At 37.4% G+C, this 21,890-nt stretch overlaps 1 protein-coding gene across 9 annotated transcripts in view; it reads left to right on the top strand.

The window, feature by feature from the left end:
- The window catches only part of TTC3 (tetratricopeptide repeat domain 3), a 127,943-nt gene that overhangs the window by 38,201 nt on the left and 67,852 nt on the right, over window positions 1-21,890 (top strand). For all 9 annotated transcript variants that reach the window (XM_040483937.1, XM_040483935.1, XM_040483939.1 and 6 more), the window contains 9 exons: window positions 5,093-5,255; window positions 6,191-6,236; window positions 7,285-7,405; window positions 8,517-8,580; window positions 10,730-10,790; window positions 14,017-14,101; window positions 18,043-18,177; window positions 18,821-18,901; window positions 21,309-21,421. In XM_040483937.1, coding sequence (XP_040339871.1) covers window positions 5,093-5,255; window positions 6,191-6,236; window positions 7,285-7,405; window positions 8,517-8,580; window positions 10,730-10,790; window positions 14,017-14,101; window positions 18,043-18,177; window positions 18,821-18,901; window positions 21,309-21,421 — 869 coding nt within the window. The remainder of the gene's footprint in view (window positions 1-5,092; window positions 5,256-6,190; window positions 6,237-7,284; window positions 7,406-8,516; window positions 8,581-10,729; window positions 10,791-14,016; window positions 14,102-18,042; window positions 18,178-18,820; window positions 18,902-21,308; window positions 21,422-21,890) is intronic.

The raw sequence follows: 21,890 nt of genomic DNA, 5'->3' as shown, positions 1-21,890 counted from the left end.
TTTCCTATAAGTCCACACACATGCATAGCCTTCCCCATTGTCAGCCTCCCCCGTTATCAGCATCCTCCAGCTGACTGGTGCAACTTGAGAATTGATAAATCTACACGGGTACATTATAATCACCCCAAGTCCCTAGTTTCTCTTAGTGTTCATTCCCTAAATGTTAGGCATTCTGTGGATTTGGACATAGGTATAATGACATTTATCCATCATTATGGTTTATACAGAGTATTTTCACTCTCCCCAGTATCCTCCCAATCTGCCTGTCCATCCTCCTTTCCCTGACCCAGTCCCTGGCAACCGCTGATCCTTTTACTGTCTCCATAGATTTACCTTTTCCAGAACACAGAGTTGGGATCATACAGTATGTAGCTTTTCTCATATTGGCTTCTTTCACTTAATAATACTCCTTTAAGTTTCTGCCATGTCTATTCATGGCTTGATGATGCTTTTTTTTTAGTGCTGAATAATACTACCTGCCTGGATGCACCAGTTTATTTATCCGTTCACCTACTGAAGGACATTTTTGTTGCTTTCAAGTTTTGGCCATTAGGAATAAAGCTGCTGTAAATATCTATGCGCAGGTTTTTTTGCGGACACGTTTTCAGCTCCTTTGGGTAAATACCAAGGAGTATGATTGCTGGATCACATGACAAGAATGTGTTTAGTTTTTTAAGGAAATGCCAAACTGTTTTTCAAAGTGGCTGTAACTTTTTGCATTCCTACGCCACAAATGAGAGTTCCTGCCTCTCTGTATCCTCAGCATTTGGTGGTGTCAGTGTCCTGAATTTTGGCCTTCCTAATAGGTGTGCAGTGGAATCTTGTTCCAGTTTGCATTTCCCTAATGACATGATCCTTCATGTGCTTATTTGCCACTGTATACCTTCCTGGATGAGGTGTCTGTTAAGATCTTTGGCCCATGTTTAAGTGGGTTTCTTATGGTTGAATTTTTAAGAGTTCTTTGTATATTCTTGGCCCTTATCAGATGTATCTTTGCTAAATATTTGCTCCTGGACTGTGGCCTCTCATTTTCTTGACAGCAGTTTTCAGAGAGCAGAAGTTTTTCATTTTAATTAAGTCCAGCTTATCAGTTATTTCTTTCATGATCCATGAAAAAGTTATCACCGTTTTTTGCATTTTACATTTAGGTATGTGATTCATTTTTAGTTAATTTTTGTGGAGGGTGTAAGGTCTAGATTCTTTTTTTTTTTTTTTTTTTTTTTTGGCATGTGGATGTCCCACCATCATTTGTTGAAAAGGCTCTCTTCATTGTATTGCCTTTGTTGCTTCGTCAAAGATCAGTTGACTATAATTATGTGGGTTCATTCATTTTATTTAAATAGGGTTATTTTGTGATGATTGCAAAAATATTTATATAGATGCTAAACACAAATCCTAGTAAGTATTAAAAAAATTTGGTAAGTATAGCTAGGTCATTTTTTCTTTTATTTTACCAGAAAGGAGTGCTCATTGAAGGGTAGCCTAAACTGCAAAAGCAAAGGTAGACTGTACAAGGTGCATTCTGTACTTCTACTTTAGATTAACTATGAGCCTGAGTCTGTTGAGTCGTGCCTCGAGTATAAACCTGTATAGAAGGTATTCTTTAGATTCTGTGAAGGTGAGCCATTGTTCCCCCTTCTTTCCAGATAGAGAAGACTGGTACAATGTCAACTGTCCTACACATGCTTTCAAGCTTAAGAGAGGGTATATCATTGTATCACAAAGAGTGGGAATGTTTATAGTCAACAGACATTTGTCAGTAATCCCCGTGCATTGTCTTTTGATATTGTCATATAGCATACAAACCAGTAGCCTCACAGATGCCCACAAGAACCTTTTAATATTGAGGGGGTGTATTTTGTGAGTGACCAAACCTAACTCCGATTGGGCCTAAGTAATTGGTTCATGTAGTTGAAAAGTCTAGGGATCAGCTTCAGGCATGGCCTGATCCAGGTCTGCATCCATTTTCTTCCTGTTCTCAGTTTTGCTTTCGTGTGTTTTTTTTCATTTTCAGTCTTTTTTTCCTCTGTTTTCATTCTGTGTTTCTTTTTGGGTAGTAGTGTCTGTAGTGTCTAATCTGCCCCAGTTTTCATCCCATGTATTTTTCATCTTAAATGCTTTACCTTTGGAGTTTCATTTTGAGTATTTCTTACGTATTTCACATCTTAATATGTTCAGTCTTTCTTTTAGCTCCTTAAGCATATAGAATATGTTTATAATAACTGTTCTAATGTTCTTAACTACTAACACTGTCATCTGTGTCATTTCTGAGTTATTTTCAGTTGACTTTTTTTTCTCTTCCTTGTAGATCACATTTTCCTTATTTGCATACCTAGTAATTTTTTATTGGACATAAGACATTGTGAATTTTACCTTGTTTGTTACTGATATTTTTGTGTATCTGTAAATATTTTTTGAGCTTTGTTTTAGGATACAGTAAAGTTACTTGGAAACAGTGTAATTCTTCCGAGTCTTGATTTAAGCTTTGTTAGGTGGGACCATAGTGGTATTTAGTCAAGGGCTATCTTTTTCTTCACAGCTGGGGCAAAATTCTTCTGAGTACTCTACCTGTTATTCTATGAATTATGATGTTTTCCACTTTGGTTGGTGGAAACAGGAATTATTCCTGGCCCTGTGAGAGTGCTGACTGTTGGCTTTCAAGTGGTTCTTTCCTTGATTTGGGTTTTGGGAGGTTGCCTTGCATGCACATACTGACTAGTACTCAGTTGAAGTCTCAATGCAGGTGGACTGTGTGAGGATCTCTGGAGTTCTCTGTGGAGCAGTCTCCTCTCTGGTCTTCTGCCCTGTGAATTTGCACTGCCTTGGCTTTCCTGGACTGCTGGTTCTGTCTCTTGAACTGAGACTGCGGGCCCTGTCTGGGTTCCTTTGCCCTGTGTCATGGCATAGAAATTCCATTCAGCAAGGTGGAGCAGTCATAGGGTTTATTTTGTGTGTTTCTTATGTCTCGAGGATCACTCTCTTTTGTTGCTTGGTATTCAACGTCTACAAACCTTCATTCCATATATTTTGTCCTTGTTTGTTTTAGGCAAGAGCATAAATCCAAATCTCTGTTACTGCAGCTTGAGCAGAAGTGGTAATTAGAGCGTAGGCTCTCCTGGCTTCATTTTGAAAAGGACTTTTACCATGTAGTGGGAGCCCCAAACTGATATCCTTAATAGCTGTTAATTCTAGTGCAAAGAGAACCTCTTTTAATATCTGTATAGAACACCTGAGGGATGCCTCAAACTGATCCCGATTGAGCCGTGTGCCCACCAGCAGATTGATCCTACAACCTGGAAAACGGTGCATTTCGATTGGCCAGGCTCCTGGATCACAGCTGCACTCTTCCCTGTTTATTGTTGAGATGGAGCGCTAGTCCCAGCCCTGCCATTACAATACAGAGTAGGGACGTGGTGGCATCCGAAAAGAGGGGCTGCTTGGCAGATGGGCAACAGGGAGTTTCTATATATGTGCTACACAATGAGGTAGTGTCAAAGAAGAGCAAAGCTTTGTACTGCAATTGGGTCAGGAAGCTCTGAGATACCTTTAATTTAAGCTTCCTTCACATAACTTCAGCAGTGATACCTGAATAAGCTCCTTTCTCAAATGATAGACATTATAATAGGTTTTATAGAGTTTGGGAAGAGGACCTAGCAGCAGATGAGGACAGTTGCCGGGGGCGGGGGGGGGGGTGTGGATAAGAGAAAGAAAAGGCGCTTTCTACAAATTTAGCAGGTATGGTTTATAATCTCATAATTTCTAATGCTATGAATTTTTATGCAGTTACCTAAATTTCAAAGTTGGAATATTCCTAGAGGATAGGATTTTGGTTTTGTAGCATATCTGAGAGATCTATCTTCATATGCCTTTTGAGGAAAAGCAGAGTTTAAGCAAATGGAATCGGAATTGGGATCTTTAATCTGAGCCTAAATAGTCTGGCTATAAAAATGCTTCAGAACTCACAGATTGGGTTGGTGCACCAGAGTAGGATTATATATATGCACCGAACCTGCATAAACAAAGGTCCTCATGGTTGTTTACAGCCTGTTTTAGTGAAAAGTTCATCTTTCTTAAAAGGGTCATTTATCTCTGATTTAGTAGTTTCTTATAGAATGAGAATGTTCTTTGTAAAATGTGGAGTAGGGAGGAAAGAGCTGTGGGCCCAGAGTCAATAGGGTCAGGATTCTTTGGTTTGCCTCTACACAAATGTGCCATTAGGGCAGTTTCTAGCCTCTTTCACAGGTACGTCAGTTCCCAAGTGGAGATACTGTACCTACAACAGGAGCTCAGTTTGTGAGTAGGTAGAAGAGGGGGTGGTTGAGTTAGCCCCAAGTTTGGTAATACTAGCTTTCTAGATTAAAATGTTCATCCTTGATATAGAAGATTTCCCAGAGTGCATAAATGGGGCCAGCCAGGACTGTGGTTCTATAGCAAACAAAACAAAACAGGAAGCCCCGATCATTGGAATTGAGTAGATCTATGGTTTTTGGACCTTTTCTTCAAGCCAAGAACTACACCTAGAGATAAAAAATGAAAAGCTGATTGAGAGAGGTGGATGGAAGGTCTAGCCTAGGTGTACCCCTTATCTGTAGCCATGCTCTCAGAGGGGTTGCAAAACTTCTGTATAAGCTGATTTTCCTTCCAGCTCTAAAATCTGTGTGATTTCCAAAGTGTAGAGAGTGTAATGACTTAGAGACTATTACTGCCTTAAAATATTTTCAAAAAAATTAAGTTACTCCTATATAATAAATGTTTTTTTGTACTTTATTTGGCACAAAATAATATATTGCATTCTTTACTAGTAAAATATAATAAAGGTTGAATTATTTTCTTTGTGGGCATAAAAATCTCTTAAGCAAAAATACTGATCTCTAGTTAAAATTATTATAAATACTATTCATTACTTTTCATTTTAGCTCATTTAAGTAATTTTATTTCCTGAGAGGTATTAACATTTAAAAAAATTTTTCATTGATAGGGTCCTAATCTAACATTTTAAGTAATTAGTTTTTAAGCAAAATATTTTTCCTTATCTATTTTCTTTAACTTAAGCATATTTTTGAGAAAAAATTAAATTTATCTTTTGGAACAGGGTCATTATCGTTATTGTGCTGCTCTTTCTATGCTGGGGGAATATGACTGGGCCCTGCAAGCAAACATAAAAGCTCAAAAACTCTGTAAAAATGACCCTGAGGGAATCAAGGATCTAATTCAGCAGCATGTAAAGTTACAAAAACAAATAGAAGACCTGCAAGGTATTTCACCTAAGATTCTTTGGTTACAGTCGAATTCCCTTTAAAACTTTTGAAGGTGGGTTTCTTGGATTAATGGAGGACCATAAATCAATTCTCAGGTGATTTGTACTTACTTTGTTTTGCTTTCTTGGTCAAGTCACTTAAGTTTTCCATTTCTATCTGTGTAGAAGTACATTAGTGTTATATTCCATTAGGTAATTACAAATGATTTGTATCTTTTAGTTGAAACAGACAACAACAAATTATAATTTGTTCTTCTGTAGATTTTGAATAAAGTGAAGCCTTTTGAAATAAAATTGTTTAAAAATTTTTCTTCCATGGTTATAGTTACTTCCTAAAGAAAGAACCCTTCAGTAGAGTTGTTTGATATTCACACCAAGTGTGTGGCTCATTCTATAGCATGCTGACCACATATGCATATATACATCTGTATATGGATATGTACACATACCAGAAATCGGCTGTGTGGGCTAGGAATTCAAGATTTTCATTCTCTCGTTTTCTCTCCTAAGTGATTTTGCTTTCTCCAATGCCCGAAATTTCCTTACTCTATACTCTCACCATATAGGTCTTTGCTGTTTTTTCTTCTTTGGGTATTTACTGTCTTAGGAAGCTGAGCTGAGATGTTATCATCCAACTTAATGTGATTGTAAGATTGTGAGCTCCTTGAAGACAGATACCATCTCTGGTTCAGATTTATATACTGCTGCAGCTAGTCAATGATCACATGTAATGGGATGTCAAATCAGGCTGTATAACAATTTGGTGAAGCCATCCTAAAACTAAAAACATCTGGAAATACAAAATTATTCAGGTTTATTTTTCCAGTTCTGTAAATTTGATGCTCTGTCAGCTTAAAGGAAATTTTAAATCTCTTTAAAGTATGTGTTGCTAATCCTCTGATTACTATGCATGTGTGTGATTGATTTTTATAGGTCGAACACCAGCTAGGAATACAATTAAAGCTTTTTATGAAAGCAGGTGAGTTAACATCTCTCAGGTCTGTAGCTGTTACTTGGGATGGCTTTGCCTTGTAAGTTTAAGAATCACTATGTATGATGCTTTGTAGCTAATGGCAACCACGGTAAAGTTGGGGAGGGGAAGGATCCGGGTTTGTGCCTTAAGATCAGGTGACCCATGAATTGTCACATTTATTTTGTGGACTGTTTTACTGAACCATTTTCATATGTATTTATGGGAGATCTGTAGCCTAAGCCTAGGGGAAAAGAGCTGTGTAATATTACTTTCATTTCACTCTACTCGCATGGGAACAGTTTTTGTAGTGACGATCCTGGCAGCAGAGAGTAGGGACAGTCTGTACCTTTAAGTCTTAGCTGCTATCCTGGAAACATCTGTCTCCAGCCTCCCAGTATCTTTTCAAAGGCTAAGACACTTTCTGTTAGAAATAAGCAACAGGCAGATTTTAATATGCTCACAAACAGCAGCCTAGGTCCTACGTTTGTTACTGGGCAATTAAAAGAGATTATGCCTTTTCCTCCATGCTTTAGATATCTAAGATATCGAAGCTGTTAAATTTAAAACAGGGAGACTTACTTGAATATTAGAAACCAGAATATATTATTAAACTGTTCTTAATCTGTTTTGAGTTTTCACTACCAAATTGAAAATAACATTTATGTATAAAGCCCAATCTCAGAGGTAGATTCTTTCTAAAACAGTATTACCGGGCTTTCAAGGGAAAAAAGGTGATAGTTGCTAAAACTTGTTTCTTTGAAGGATAACTTTTTTAAAATTCATGCTAATCAGGGGCGCCTGGGTGGCTCAGTTGGTTAAGCATCCGACTATGGCTCAGGTCATGATCTTGCGGTTTGTGAGTTTGAGCCCCACATTGGGCTCACTTCACTGTTGTCAACCTGTCAGCACAGAGCCGGTTTCCCATCCTCTGTCTCCTTCTCTGCCCCTCCCCCTCTTGTGCTCTCCCCAAAATAAATATTTTTAAAAATTATTTTAAAAAATGCATACTAATCAGTATAAAAAAATTTAGTATTTCTTTTATTCCCCATTTCAGGGCCTACATACCTAGTTTATCAGCACCTGCATTTAGTACTTCACTTAACTTCGTGGAAACTGAAAAAGATTCCAGAAAAACTAACCACGAAATGGCAAACGGTGGTAATCAGAATCTAAAGGTAGGTTTAGTTAAAAACTAAAATTAAAATTATTTCAAGTTTAGAAAGTCTCATGTTTTTACAATATTTTGGTGATAATGGAAGCTAAATATTTTGGTGATACAAATCCCTTTTTGCCTATTGATACCAAGAGAATGATTTTCTTTTCTTTTTTTTTTCATTTTCTTTTTTAGTAAATATTCCAACTACCTCCTTCAACTACATGAAGATGATAGTCACAGTTTCTTTTGAAATCACATTTGTGTGTTTTCAAAAATCTTTTTTTCTAAATTTCATTTTTCCTTCTGGATAAGTTCTTTTTGTATGCTTTTCCTGCTTTACATGTCTCTCAATCAAACAGCCACTTAGGAATGAGTGACAATGGGGTCTGGTGGCCATGTCACCCCACTGCGTACAGTGCTTTGGATTTTTCTTTTCCTCCCTTTCCCCTTTTGTATCTACTTGGCCTTTGGCACCACACCAGCCTGCCCACCGGCTTGTGTTGCATTGGGCCTGGGAGGTCTGCCATTCCCATCTCTGCCCGAAATATTTTGCAGCCTCTGTGGTGCTTCCCAGCAGTGGTCCCCAGGCTTTATTCCCTGCTGTGTGCACCAGCACCCAGGCCTGATGGTTTGTGAGGGTGCCTCTAGGCCTTCCAGTCTGCCTCTGTGATCAGCGTCTATATCTCCATTTTCTTCTGAACAGTAGTATATTAAAAATTCAGCAGGTATCACCAAGTACACATTCATATTTCTTTCTAGGATTTGAGAGGAAAAAAGGAAAATAGTGTTTTGGAGTAGGTGGCTAGGAGGCATTGAAGGGAGCTTTGCCAACTCCCTGTATAGTCCTTTTATTGTTAATAATGAATATCTCAGAGGCTGTACTCAGGGAAAGAAGCATAAGGAAAGATATGATAGTATTTATTAAGTACACTTATTGAACAGACTTGTTAGGCATCATGCCAGGTGTTGGAAATAGAATGGTCATCTTGTTTGTTTATTCATTTAGGCCTAATAACCAGCTGGTTATTTTAGGCACTTGGGTAAATTCTGTTCTATTTTATTATTTGGCTATTGAATTCTTTATGGCTGTATTTTTGTTTTAATCTCACTAATTTTATTTTCATGGCTAGGTGGTAGATGAAGCTTTGAAGGTAGATGATTGTGACTGTCATCCTGAATTTCTACCACCATCAAGTAAGTTTTTTCCTTATTTGTTGCTGAATTAATGTAGCGTTTCTAAACTTCCATGGCCCAACATTTGTACAAGCCTCACTTGTATTTGCTTTTGTTCTTTTCTACTTTATAATATTTCTATGTTAAGAAAACATTGAATATTTACTTGAAGTCAATGCTCAGTATTTTCATATATTTAATAAATTTAATTTTGGAAATTCATATAAGAAGCACAGAAAGGAAGGATAAAACTCTTCTTCATCTGCTACCTAATTCCTATTAGGCCAGTAGTATCTTTCAACTTTAATTAACCACCACCAACCCCTGACCCAGGAGGCTTTTTAAACTTTTTTTTTCCTATTTGCCCTCCTACCACGGATACTGTTTATCATTTTATGTCCTGTATGTACATCTGTGCTTTATATATATAAAAAGTTAGATTTTTCTCATCTCCTAATAACTAATTTTCACCCTGTTAGGAGTGATGCTGAGAATGGATGCTTTAGGCTTATTTTATTTTATTTTATTATTTTAACTTGGATGTGCTTAATGTGTATGTTTATTTATGCATCTAGTAAATACACATACACCCAACAGGACTCCATTTACTCGCCATCATTGGGAAATGATGGGTCCAGAGAAGCAAACATTGATGCTTCACTTATTTCTCAGTCTCCCTTTATATGACCAGATTTTGTTGAAAATTATTGTAGCGTAGATCATATGCTCCCCTGCCTTTTAAAACAGAGCTTAGGAAAATACAGATATTCTTGATGGCACAAGGTTGCTTGTTAGATACAGATTTTGTCTCAGACTTTCATGTGCTCCTTCCAGGATTATTGTGGTGAGATCAGTGACGTAGTTGTGATCCTGCTGCCCTCTTTTCCTTTTTCTTGTTGGTTCATTTGTTTTCTGCTTCTGGCAGCCATTTCTGTCCTTTTTCCCTGCAGTTCTGTCTTTTCTTAGACTCTGGTGCCATATACCCAGCTATTTACAACACTAGCCATTCCCATTTGGTTAGCTCATTGGAGGATGATAAAGAGGGCGACTCAGGTGATTGTCTTACCTGATGTGACTCTAATAGTGCATGAAAAATCTTTGAGGACAAAACTTTTCTTTTGGAAAACACCTTTTAATTTATTGATGTTTCTTCGGCTGTTATTATCAGCACATTTTTAAGTAAATAATTTAAATACCACCTTCAGCATCTGTGTTCAGTCAAAGAAATTGAGGTCCTAGTTAAGCCTACATAGATTTGCCCTAAGTTGGACAGCAGGAATCAAACTAGAACTCTTCTGCCTTTCTGGAAGCCTCTTTTGTTTTCTGAGGCCACTCAAACCACTTTGGCTCTCATCCCCTCCTTAATTCATAGGTTCTGACTTGCCTCTGCTGTCTCTCCCCAAAGCTCCCATCACGTACACCCTGTCCGTATTGCCGTGCTCTCTTCCACACAACTTTGTGCATTTGCCTCCCTGCTCCGAAGTACATAGTGATTCCTACTCTCCAGCCTGTGGGTCAAAGTCTGGACTCACACAGCTCGAGTATCGGAAGCCAAGGACCTGTGATCGCTCACTCCAGCCAGCCTTCGCAGCCCCTTTCCAACCTCCTCTTCTTATCCAGCTCCCCAGATCACACAGGTTTACTTAGTGTCTCTTAAAGTGAATGTCATTCTTGAGTTTGGCCCATCCTATCCAAATTCTGCTTGCTTCTTAAAGCTAAATATGAACGCTGCATTCCCACTAACACTTTTCCCGGACACTCAACCTGAAGTGATTTCCACTTCTATGAGTTATAAGACCAGTTAACATGGAATTAGTATGTCAATAGCAACATGCCATATCTTCTTTCCTAAAAGTGATCGTCGTGTAATCCTGGTGACTGTCTTTTCTTCCCATCTGATTGTAAACTACCTGAGAAGAGGAACTGTGGCCTTTATCTCTCTGTATCTACTGTAGGCCCAAATAATATCATTGTAATTTATGTTCACAATAATTTTATAGCATATACAGACAAACATCATAGCTGTTTCTTTACCTGTTTGTAGTTTCACTCACATAAAACATTGCTTGCTTTGCTTTCTTATTCCAATGTACATAGTTTTAGTTGATTTGCTTTCAGGCTTGTTGATTGTTGTGTACAGATTTCGGGAACAAATACTTTGTATTCACAGGTCAGCCTCCAAAATATAAAGGAAAACAAAAGTCTCGAAACAATGAATTGGAGAAGTTCAGGTATGTTGTTTATCTAGGTTTTTCCCCCCTTAAATATCCTCCTCTTAAGAAAAAAGAAAAAGGGGAGGGGGGTATGTCTCTTTCAAGTAGTAGCTATGATGAGTACTAAAATGCCTTTCAAATATCTAAGGCATGTCTTTAGTAGGAGAGTGTCATATTTGGGTAAAATATTATTAATCCTGAATGTTAGTAATGTCTGAAAGGCATATAATATGAGATATAGCAGTGTTAATTCTTAGAAATCTCAAAATACATGCTCATGAGAAGAAAAAAGAAGTATGAAGTAAAAATTACCTCTTCTCCCTGCTCACCTTATTTCACCTTTCCCACAATTGCTTCTCTCGTGGCTTCCTTTAGGTACTCGTTGTTAACAAGTTCTTGGCCACCTGGAAGCTTACTCTGCATACACAGGCATGGGTGTGTGTATATTCAGGGGCCCTTTTGAGCAGCTGTCATTAGAGGAAAGTGTTCACTAATAAAGTGACTACATATAAAGTGAGCTCTACCAGACATCCCCTTCCCCGAATTAACAATAGGAACTCTTGCCACCTATCTTTACAATTAACCCACCATTGCCTGCAAAGATACAGATTCATTGCAGAGTGAGTGAACTTGTAAATCTTGCAATGGATACAGAAGTTCATGAAGTCAGTGAAAGTGATGCTGGAGACCCTGCAAAAGCATTTCTGCCAAAGGTACACCAGCTGTTGGCTTTCTCTTCATTTAAGGCTGATTCCTTGACAGATGTTTCAAGAAGGATTTGAATATCAAAGCAAGAGAATCTTTTCTATTGGCTCAATCTCTGTTGAGCTAATAGAGAAATTAGTAAAGCCCCATTAAAAAAAGGTGATCATTTTTTAATGCTGCTACAAAATTTAATTTAAAGCAAGGGCATAGATACTATGTTATTCTCTTATTCTGTAAGAAAATCCTGAGTCCTCCCCTCCCCCCTTCCCCAACCCTCAAAAGAAACCAAAAACATACAGGGATATTCTTTGAATGCATGGTTATAGTTTAAACTGTTCTGCTAAAGATAAAATGTTTTTTTTATAGTTTGTTTTTGTTTTCAAATTGAAGTCTTATTTGATTATGTCCATTTCATGGGGTTATTTAATGGTTAAGTAGGATAGCCACATGAAACATTTAGAGCCCTGGAACATGGTAAATGCTCAGTTTACCTTAACTATCAATATTGTTATTACCATCATTTTCATTGTTGTTAAGACCATTCTGGCCTATATCTTGCTTTTTTATCTCTTTCAAATATCTTGCATACCTTCACACATCAGATCATGGAGATCTACATCCTTCATTTTTATGGCTGCAGGATATTTCACAGTATAGATGTCTATTTGAAGAAGAAATTTCTAGAGTGGAATTGCTCTGTCATAGGGAATGTGTAATTTTAACTTAGATAGATACTGCCAAATTGTCCTAGAAAATGAGTACCATTCCGCATTCCTACTGAGCTGTGGGAGGGGGTGTGTGTGTGTGTGTGTGTGTGTGTGTGTGTATATGTATATGTGTATATATATGTAGTCTCTGTCCTCTGTTCTTGGCTTAGAGCACCTAGGATCCTTGGAACTTTTGGAGTGAAAAGAGTATCTTTCGTTAGTCCTAATGGGCTCCTCTCTACCTTACCTGAGTTTATTTTTTTATTTTAAAAAAAAAATTTTTTTTTTCAACGTTTATTTATTTTTGGGACAGAGAGAGACAGAGCATGAGCGGGGGAGGGGCAGAGAGAGAGGGAGACACAGAATCGGAAACAGGCTCCAGGCTCTGAGCCATCAGCCCAGAGCCTGACGCAGGGCTCGAACTCACGGACCGCGAGATCGTGACCTGGCTGAAGTCGGACGCTTAACTGACTGCGCCACCCAGGCGCCCCTACCTTACCTGAGTTTAAACTGAGATGACTTAAGGCTGGGCCCCTACCTGCAGGATTGGGGTTGGTCACCAGAAAGAGCAAGAATGTGATTGGAGGGTTGGAACTCTCTGCTCTACCCCCTGATCTCCAAGAAGGGGATGAGAGCGGGAAATTGAGTTCAGTCACCAATGACTAGTAATATAATCATTCATACTTATATAATAATAACCTTCATAGAAGCCTTTAAAACCACTGGGGCTCAGAGAGCTTCTTCTGGGTTGCTGAATACATGGAGATGCTGAGAAGGTGGCATGGGGTGGCGTACCTTCCTGTGCATCTCTTCCGTTGGCCATTGTGAGTTACAGCCTTTGTGATAAGCTAGTAATGATAAGTAAAGCACTTTTCTGAGTTCTGTGAGTCATTCTAGGGAATTGTTGAACCTGAGGGAGGGTCACAGAAACCTCTTGAGTTTGTAATCTGCCAGGCAGTAGAGGGTAGCCTGAGCGCCTCCTTGTGGCTGACAGTATGGGGAAGGGCATTGTGTCTGAAGTGGGATCAATTTTGTGGGACTGAGCCTTTGACCTGTGGGGCCTGTGTTAACTCCAGAGTTTGTGTCAAAATGGAATTGAATTACTGAACACTCCGTGTTGGAGAATTGGTAGGGAAAAATGACAACTATTTAGTGTCAGAAAACACTACCCAGAGTACCTGAATCTTCTTTACCCTCAGCAGCATTTGAAATCATACTTTCTGAAACAGTTGTCATATTATTAGATTTTCCTATGAGATGAAGCATCTTTGCAATGTTTAATGGGCACAAGTCTTGTTTCAAGCTATGTTGTTATTGACGACTGTAGATTTGTAATAACTTTTGATGATCATAAATCTCCCCAATTTCTTTTTTTTTTTAAATTCTCCCGTGTCATCTTTATAATCAATTCTTCTGGTCCCCCTCCACCTCCAGTTTTATAGGGATTTTATTGAGATGTCATTGTATTTAGAGATTAATTTGGGGAGAATTGCCCTCTTGGTAATAATATTTTTATGTAGGAATTTGTGACTTTCCATTTATTCAGTGTTTGAAATGACCTTCACATGGAGATGAGAAGGATAGGATAGGGAATATCCTCAATAATGCTGTAATCATGTTGTATGGTGACAAGTGGTAAGCACACTTACCATGGTGAGCATTGTGTAATGTATAGAATTGTTAAATCACCATGTTGGATGCCTGAAACTAATACAACATTGTATATCACTTTTACTTCAGTTTTTAAAAAATGACTTTTAGTAAATACTCTTTTCTTTCTATAAGCAGGAGTGTTTTATTTTAAAATAACTCAAAACACTTTTCTCTTTTAGTTCTACTTCACAGGGGAGTTTACCAGTAGATTTGAAAAACATCTTGGAAAAACAGTTTTCTAAATCTTCCAGAGCTGCACACCAGGTAAAGGAAAAGGCTTATTTCTAATTTAAAAAAGCAAAGTCTTTGAACAAAATATTTTTCGTATAAATTAAGTCTAACGTACATCTCTAAGATTTATTTTTTATAAGTTGCAGACATATAATTTTCTATATGACTGCTAAGAAACAAAACTATCACTAATTTAGATATTAACTTGCTAAAGCAGATTTTTTTAATGTTTATTTATTTTGGGAGAGACAGCAAGGGGGAGGGACAGAATCAAGCAGGCACCGTGCTGTCAGCACAGAGTCCGACACAGGGTTCAACCTCATGAACTATGAGACTATGACCTGAGCCAAAATCAAGAGTCCGATACTTAACTGACTGAGCCACTCAGGCACCCAAACTTGATAATTACTTTAACCAGAAATTGTCAACTAATGGTTGACACTGAAAAATTGTTTGGTTCCCAAAGATTTAAAGATTTGGGATTCTTTGCTTTCCAAAGTTTTAACTTTTAAGATAATATTTTAAGATTTAAATTATTTTGAAAGGTTTAAGTGCTTGCAGTTTTATTATGCCTACCTGAAAGCTGTCAAAGAGCGAACTTTTTATTCATTGAATGATTTAACCATAATCAGATAACTTTATGTATAAAATTCTTTCTATGGTATTTAGTAAGTAATTTTAAAATATACATTAAGATGGGGCCCCTGGGTGGCTCATTCGGTTAAGTGTCCCGATTTTGGCTCAGGTCATGATCTCATAGTTCATGAGTTCAAGCCCTGCATTGAGCTCTGTGCTGACAGCTTGGAGCCTGGAGACTGTTCCAGATTTTGTGTTTCCCTCTCTGTCTCTCTGCCTTTCCCCCACTCGCACTCTGTCTCTCTCTCTCAAAAATAAACACTTTTAAGAAATTTAAAAAATAATAAAAAAATAAACATTAAGGGGGAAAAATGAATAGGCAGAGCACAGAGGATTTTTAGGGCAGTGAGAATTTTCTGTATGATATCATAATGATAGTTCTATGTCCTTATACATTTGTCCAAACCCATAGAAAGTACAACACGAGGAGTATATCCTGTGGTAAACTATAGACTTTGGATGATTAAGATGTGTGAGTGTAGTTCATGTTTGGTGAAAAATATACTATTCTGAGTTAAAGAAGATATGGTATACATACAGTGGAGTATTCTTAAAAAAAGCATAAAATCTTGCCATTCTTAAAACATGGATGGACCTAGACCAGATTTCATTAAGTGAAAAAGAGAAAGTTAAATACCGTGTGATTTCACTTCTGTGTGGAATCTAAAAGCAAAACAAGGGGCGCCTGGGTGGCTCAGTCGGTTGAGCGGCCGACTTCGGCTCAGGTCATGATCTCACGGTCTGTGAGTTCGAGTCCCGCGTCGGGGTCTGTGCTGGCAGCTCAGAGCCTGGAGCCTGTTTCGGATTCTGTGTCTCCCTCTCTCTTACCCTCCCCCATTCATGCTCTGTCTCTCTCTGTCTCAAATAAACGTTAAAAAAAAAAAATTTTTTTTTTAAATAAAAATAGAAGCAAAACAAGTGAACAAACACACATACAACATACAAAAACAGAAATAGTCCCATAAATCTGGAGAAGAAACTGGTGGTTGCCAGAGGGGAGAGGGTGGGAGGATGGGTAAACTATGTGAAGGGGATTAAGAAGTTCAAACTCCCAGTTATGAAATAAATAACCATGTGATGAAAAGTATAGCATAGAGAATATAATCAATAATATTGTAATAACTGGATTGTGACAGATGGTAACTACACTTATTGTGGTGAGCACTGCATAATGTTAAGCATTGTGGAATCACTGTGTTGTATCCCTGAATTTAGTATAACATATGCTTATTATACTTCAATAAAAAAATAGATATGTAAAATACACCATTCTGATGAGTGATAGTGGGGTGTACATTTGAGGAGGCAAGGGGTATAATGGAAATTTCTGTACCTCCTCAGTTTTGTTGTAAACCGAAAACTAAGAGAAAAAGTCTTCTAAAAAAATGCAAGGAGTATAGCTAAAAGATAACTTTGAAGGAAATTTATCAAGCTAAACGTATGTATGAAAAGAACAAAACTTTTAAATTAATGAAGCAGTTATTCCAGGAGCTAGGAAAAAAGAAAGACAGCAAATAAACCCAAAGAAAGGAGAAGGAAGGAAATAATAAAGACTGAAGTAGAAAATGATGAAATGAAAACAGACATGTAGTGGAAGGATTCACAGAGATAACCATAGATTCTTTGTCAGTATAAATAAAATTTATACACTGGTATTGAAACCGATTGAGGAAGAAGAAAAGAAGACATCATAAGACAATTTCAAGAATGAACAAGGATACATTACTACAGATCCTTGAATATTACAAATACATCAAAATACTATTATAAATGACATCATACCAAGAAATTTGAAAGCATATATAGATGAAATGGATAAATTCCTAGAAAAATCCCAACTTACAAAAATTGATTCAAAAAGAGATAAAAACCTTGATGCAATCCAGAATTCATGAAACCTTGGCCAGTGACTATTCCAGTCACTGAACACTTATAGATTATGTAGTACTAAATGAAAGATGATCTTTTTTGGGTAAATGTGATTCGTATGCATCTGCTCTGGTCATCCAGTTCTTTATGTAGACATAGTTTTATTTCTTCTAAAATAGAATATTGGATTTAAATTTCACTCTTAAAAATGTGTATTAACATGGCATATAATACTTGTCCCAATATAGGGGTCATTTAAAAATTCAATTAACTATTTTAGGTATATATGACAAATATCTTACAAAAGACTGAAGGAATGAAGCATGTTTCAAGCAGTTTATGAAAACATTTCTAACCAGTTGCATAAAAGCATCTTTAGAATTTCTGGCAGTTAGGGGCGCCTGGGTGGCTTAGTCGGTTGGGTGTCCAGCTTTTGGCTCAAGTCATGATCTCACCATCCATGAGTTCGAGCCCCACGTCAGGCTCTGTGCTAACAGCTCACAGCCTGGAGCCTGCTTTGGATTCTGTGTCTCCTTTTCTCTCTGTCCCTCCTACACTCATGATCTGTCTGTCTCTCTTTCAAAAGTAAATAAAACATTTTAAAAAATTAGAATTTCTGACAGAGATGTTAAAATTATGGTTTTTTATGTTGATTTACTGACTCTAGAAACTATGAAAGACTTAAATAGAAGAGAGCCTATGAAAGATCAAAGGTGATTTAAATAAATATGGTAGTTATTTTTGAGCCTTCCATTGTTCATTCAACACACTTTTGGTTAGGCCCCTCCCTGTCTGTCCTGAAGAACGAGAGACATTGGGTATATGGCATTGCAACCCAGCCTGCTCTCATGGAGCTTTTAGTACTCCATGGTCGTTTATTGTATTTACTGAGAGAAACAATTTTTAACAGAAGCATGAGTTAAAAGGGACTCTTTTCTAGAATGTGAAAGAGATTAAAATGGAATCAGTACATTCAGGGCTAATAACTAGTATTTGTGGGGATAGCACATCATCATCTATAACTTTTAAAACTTGTATCTCGGGGCGCCTGGGTGGCGCAGTCGGTTAAGCGTCCGACTTCAGCCAGGTCACGATCTCGCGGTCTGTGAGTTCGAGCCCCGCGTCGGGTCTGGGCTGATGGCTCAGAGCCTAGAGCCTGTTTCCGATTCTGTGTCTCCCTCTCTCTCTGCCCCTCCCCCGTTCATGCTCTGTCTCTCTCTGTCCCAAAAATAAATAAAAAATGTTGAAAAAAAAATTAAAAAAAAAAAGAAAATAAGATGGTGAAGTAGTACCTTTAAGTTTTTGCTTTAAAGATGCCATGTAGAGAAAGTATAATGCATAAAGCATAACTTTGGGGGTTTATGATCAGTTGTAAAATATAAATGCCCTATGATGAACTTTGGCATCTTAAGTTTCAGACGGAACACATATAGCTCTGGATTACTGAAGTAGAATTTCTTCTTTTGCAGGATTTTGCTAATATAATGAAAATGCTGAGAAGCTTAATCCAGGATGGTTACACGGCTTTGCTCGAGCAGCGCTGTCGCAGTGCCGCGCAGGCCTTCACGGAGTTGCTCAATGGTCTAGATCCTCAAAAAATAAAGGTAAAATTTCTGTCTTATAACTGGCTCATCAATGCAGGAGCATTTCAAGTGAATGTAGATGAGAACGAAGCCTTTAAGGTCACTGTATTACTGTACCTTAGACCCACCTGAGATTGCCTGAATCTGCTCCAGGTTGTGAGAAGCCGGTCATGCTCTGATTCAGCCATTATGGTTGCACACATTATACGACCCAGGTTTAGATTCTCTACTTGGTGCTCATTAGAACGCTTGGCTTCTCCTCCTGCAAAAGTACTAAATCCAGGTTTTGGACTCACGTTAGTCACATCTTTTCATCCAGAAAGAATTAGCTAGGTGAATAGTTTATGCAAGATTATAGGAGAGAAAATGTCTTAATCTGTCACTAGTACCCATTTATATGCAAAACAATATGGCTTCAGTTATTCTAATCTGTCACAAACCATGCCTTCAAGGAACTCTGAGATAATGGTGATGCGTTTTAAATACTTGATTTCAGTATAACGGCACATCTTTGCAAAATATATTTTCTATTTCTGTTTGGTCTTATCCCAATCATAGCAATTAGTGAGATTTTATTACATTTTTTTTCTATTGTGGCTACCAGGTTTGTGCAGATTAGGCAAAATTATGTTCAAATTTTTAACTGGAGCATTTTTCTTGACAGCAATTGAACCTGGCCATGATTAACTATGTCTTAGTAGTCTACGGACTTGCTATTTCTCTCCTTGGGATAGGACAGCCGGAGGTAAGATTTGTAACAGAGATGATAAACAGTTAAAATATGCCATTTTAGAAGATATGTGAAAAATAGTTTTGCCACTTCGGTTTATTTCTTTCTGTGTACTTGCTTGATATTTTTTTTCTGAAATACCTGTTTGTGGTTTTTGTTTTTTTTTTAAAGAAAAATTAGTTTGTGATCCCATTAGAAAAAAGCTATGCCAGACGACCAGTAGAAATTTACTTTTTACTTGTATAAAAAGTAAAGCACCTACTGTATCATTACAGATTTAAGAAACATGTTGAGTGAAAAAGACAAGTTAGAGAACATGACAAACATTGTGATAACCACTTATGTACAGTTTGGAAAACTTGTGCAACAATAGTAGATATTGTTTATGACTATTTCTGCCTTTTGTAAAGGTAAAAAAAAAAAACACTGGCTAGCCCTACATCAAGTTTGAGATAATGGTTGCATTTAGTGATGGAAGGAAGGAATGGCCTTGGGGAGATTAAGAAAGGAGAGTTCAACTTTGTGTTAAGTTCTCTTAGTTCTGGCTACCACGTATTTGGGTATTTTATTATCTTCTGGAACACAGGCTTCCCTTAAGCACATAGAATCAGTGTATAGGTGTGAGCACACATGGTTTTCATTACTCATGGTCCTTCAGTGCTCTCCTGCAAAGTTTCCTTAACTGCAGTGCACGCAGCATTATACAGTTGACTCTTGAACAACATGGTTTTGAACTGCATGGGTCCACTTACACGTGGATTTTTTTGAAAAATATAGTATAGTACTGTGAATATATTTTCTCATGATTTTCTTTTCTGTAGCTTACTTTATTATAAGGATGCAGTATATAATACGTATAACATACAAAATACGTGTTGATCAGTGGTTTATGTTATAGGCAAGGCTTCCAGTCAACAGTCGACTTAGTAATTAGGTTTTTGGGGAATCAAAAGTTACACTTGGATTTTTAATTGCATGGGACACTTATGACCCCTGCATTTTTCAAGAGTCAACTGTACTTTGCTTTCCATGGTTTTTAGTTTTCAATAAAAGCCAAAATTTCAAAATTGCTGTAGAATTACCTCAAGTATAATATATCCTTTCTATCAACTTGGGCTCCAAGCTTCCTTGGCTGAGTGAAGCCCTGCCTGCTACCTAATAAGGATCAAGTCATCTTTTATGTTCCACTCTCACAGTGGTCCAGCGTCTGAGGTTCATTTTCCTTGTTACATGCTTGTTTCCTTATTATTTTTGTTTTGTTTTTAATGTTTATTTTTGAGAGAGAGAGATTGATTGAGGGTGGGGGAGGGGCAGAGAGACTTTCAAGCAGGCTCTACACTGTCAGCTCAGAGCCTGACATGGAGCTCGAACTCACAGACAGATCATGACGTGAGCTGAAATCAAGAGTCGGACACCCAGGCACCCTGCCTTCTTTCCTTGTTCTTGATGTGACAGATGAATATCTTCTATTAGGGCCTGTCTAATTCTCTTTTCTAATAGATTGTTGGAGATAGGACTTTATGATCTCAATTCTTCTATTCTTGGCAGAGTGATAATATCTTAACCATGTTTTGCTTTATCAAAATTGAAGAAATAGTTCACTACATTTGTGATTTACTTTGAATTAATGAGACTGATTGAAAAAAACAAACCAGACACAATAGAACTTGGACATTTAAAAGGATATCATCACTCAGGGTAGCCCCAGAAGTAAGCAGTGTATTTACTCCAGGAGAGCTCTTGCTTAAAACATTTTTGGAATGCCTCCTTTGGAACTGGCCTCAAAGCTTTAATGAACTCCCATTTTGTAGTGATATTTCCTTTTTCACCCACAATGGGGTTACCAGGACTGCCTTGAGCTAAGTGTCTTTTGGATTTTTTCGAAAACAAAATTCAAAGCGTAGAAGTTTTCCATTGTTGGGAATTTTCAGAAGAATGTACTCTAAGTTCTATAAAACTTTTGCTATTTTTAAGACTGAGTATTTATCTTTCTTATGCCACAAAACATTGTGGTAACATCATTGGAGTGCCAGCGGAGCAGCACTTACTAGGAGATAGGTCATGGTGTGTTTGCATCCAGTCAGTCTTTATACCATGAACTCATACCTTTTAGTTTTAGCCAGCACATACTGGGCCCTCTGTGTGTGTGTGTTAGTAAATGCTCATTTGGTTGGTTGTCTGATGTGTCCCGCACCCATGTTTCATTCTGAAGCTGGATCACTTTCGTTGTGTCTCTGAGTATCCTATGATCAAAATTTGTATGTTTGCTAAGAAAATAAAATGCCAAAGGCGTGATTTTGCCATAGAAATTTTTGGATATACAGTTTGTAATACTACACAAAAAGAATCAACCTTCAGATAAAATCTGTTCTAGCCTTTCTTTTGTAGTGTTAAGTGATCATTGTTTTTATTGCTACTGAAGGAATTATCTGAAGCTGAAAACCAGTTTAAGAGGATGATTGAACACTATCCCAATGAGGGACTTGATTGCTTGGCCTACTGTGGAATTGGAAAAGTATATTTGAAAAAGAACAGGTTAGTAGGAATTGTACTTTTTTATGCTCAGGGTGGATAACTCATTTGAAGTCTAAGGTGGTGGTGGTCCCTTTTCTGGAATTATATTGTTGTTTTCTCTGTGGCATACTATCATAATTATGTTTGCTTGGAGGAGCAGTATTTCTGTATCAGTATTAATTATTAATTGAGTATGACCAGTCAGTTCAGCACCTAATGCTTCCTTTTTTTGAATCTTATAAGAACGTTTGAAATAAGGTAATGTGACACAAAAGATTGTATATTTTTTTCTGTTAGTATATGTCACAAATGGTGACTGAATTGATATAAGTTAATGCTATATAAGTCTGATTATATGATTTTTTTGGTTACCAAAATATGGTTTTAATATGAGATATACATCTGTTCAAAGACATCATGAGTTAGAAATAAAAATTTGTTCTCTGAACTTACTCTATAGTTGGAATCATTTTTTTGTTTTAAGTTTATT

This window comes from Herpailurus yagouaroundi, unplaced genomic scaffold (genome assembly GCF_014898765.1).
Source record: "Herpailurus yagouaroundi ecotype Mexico unplaced genomic scaffold, PumYag 162, whole genome shotgun sequence".
Classification (NCBI taxonomy): domain Eukaryota; kingdom Metazoa; phylum Chordata; class Mammalia; order Carnivora; family Felidae; genus Herpailurus; species Herpailurus yagouaroundi.
Note: the sequence above shows the minus strand (reverse complement) of the source record. Positions and strands in the feature narration are given on the sequence as shown.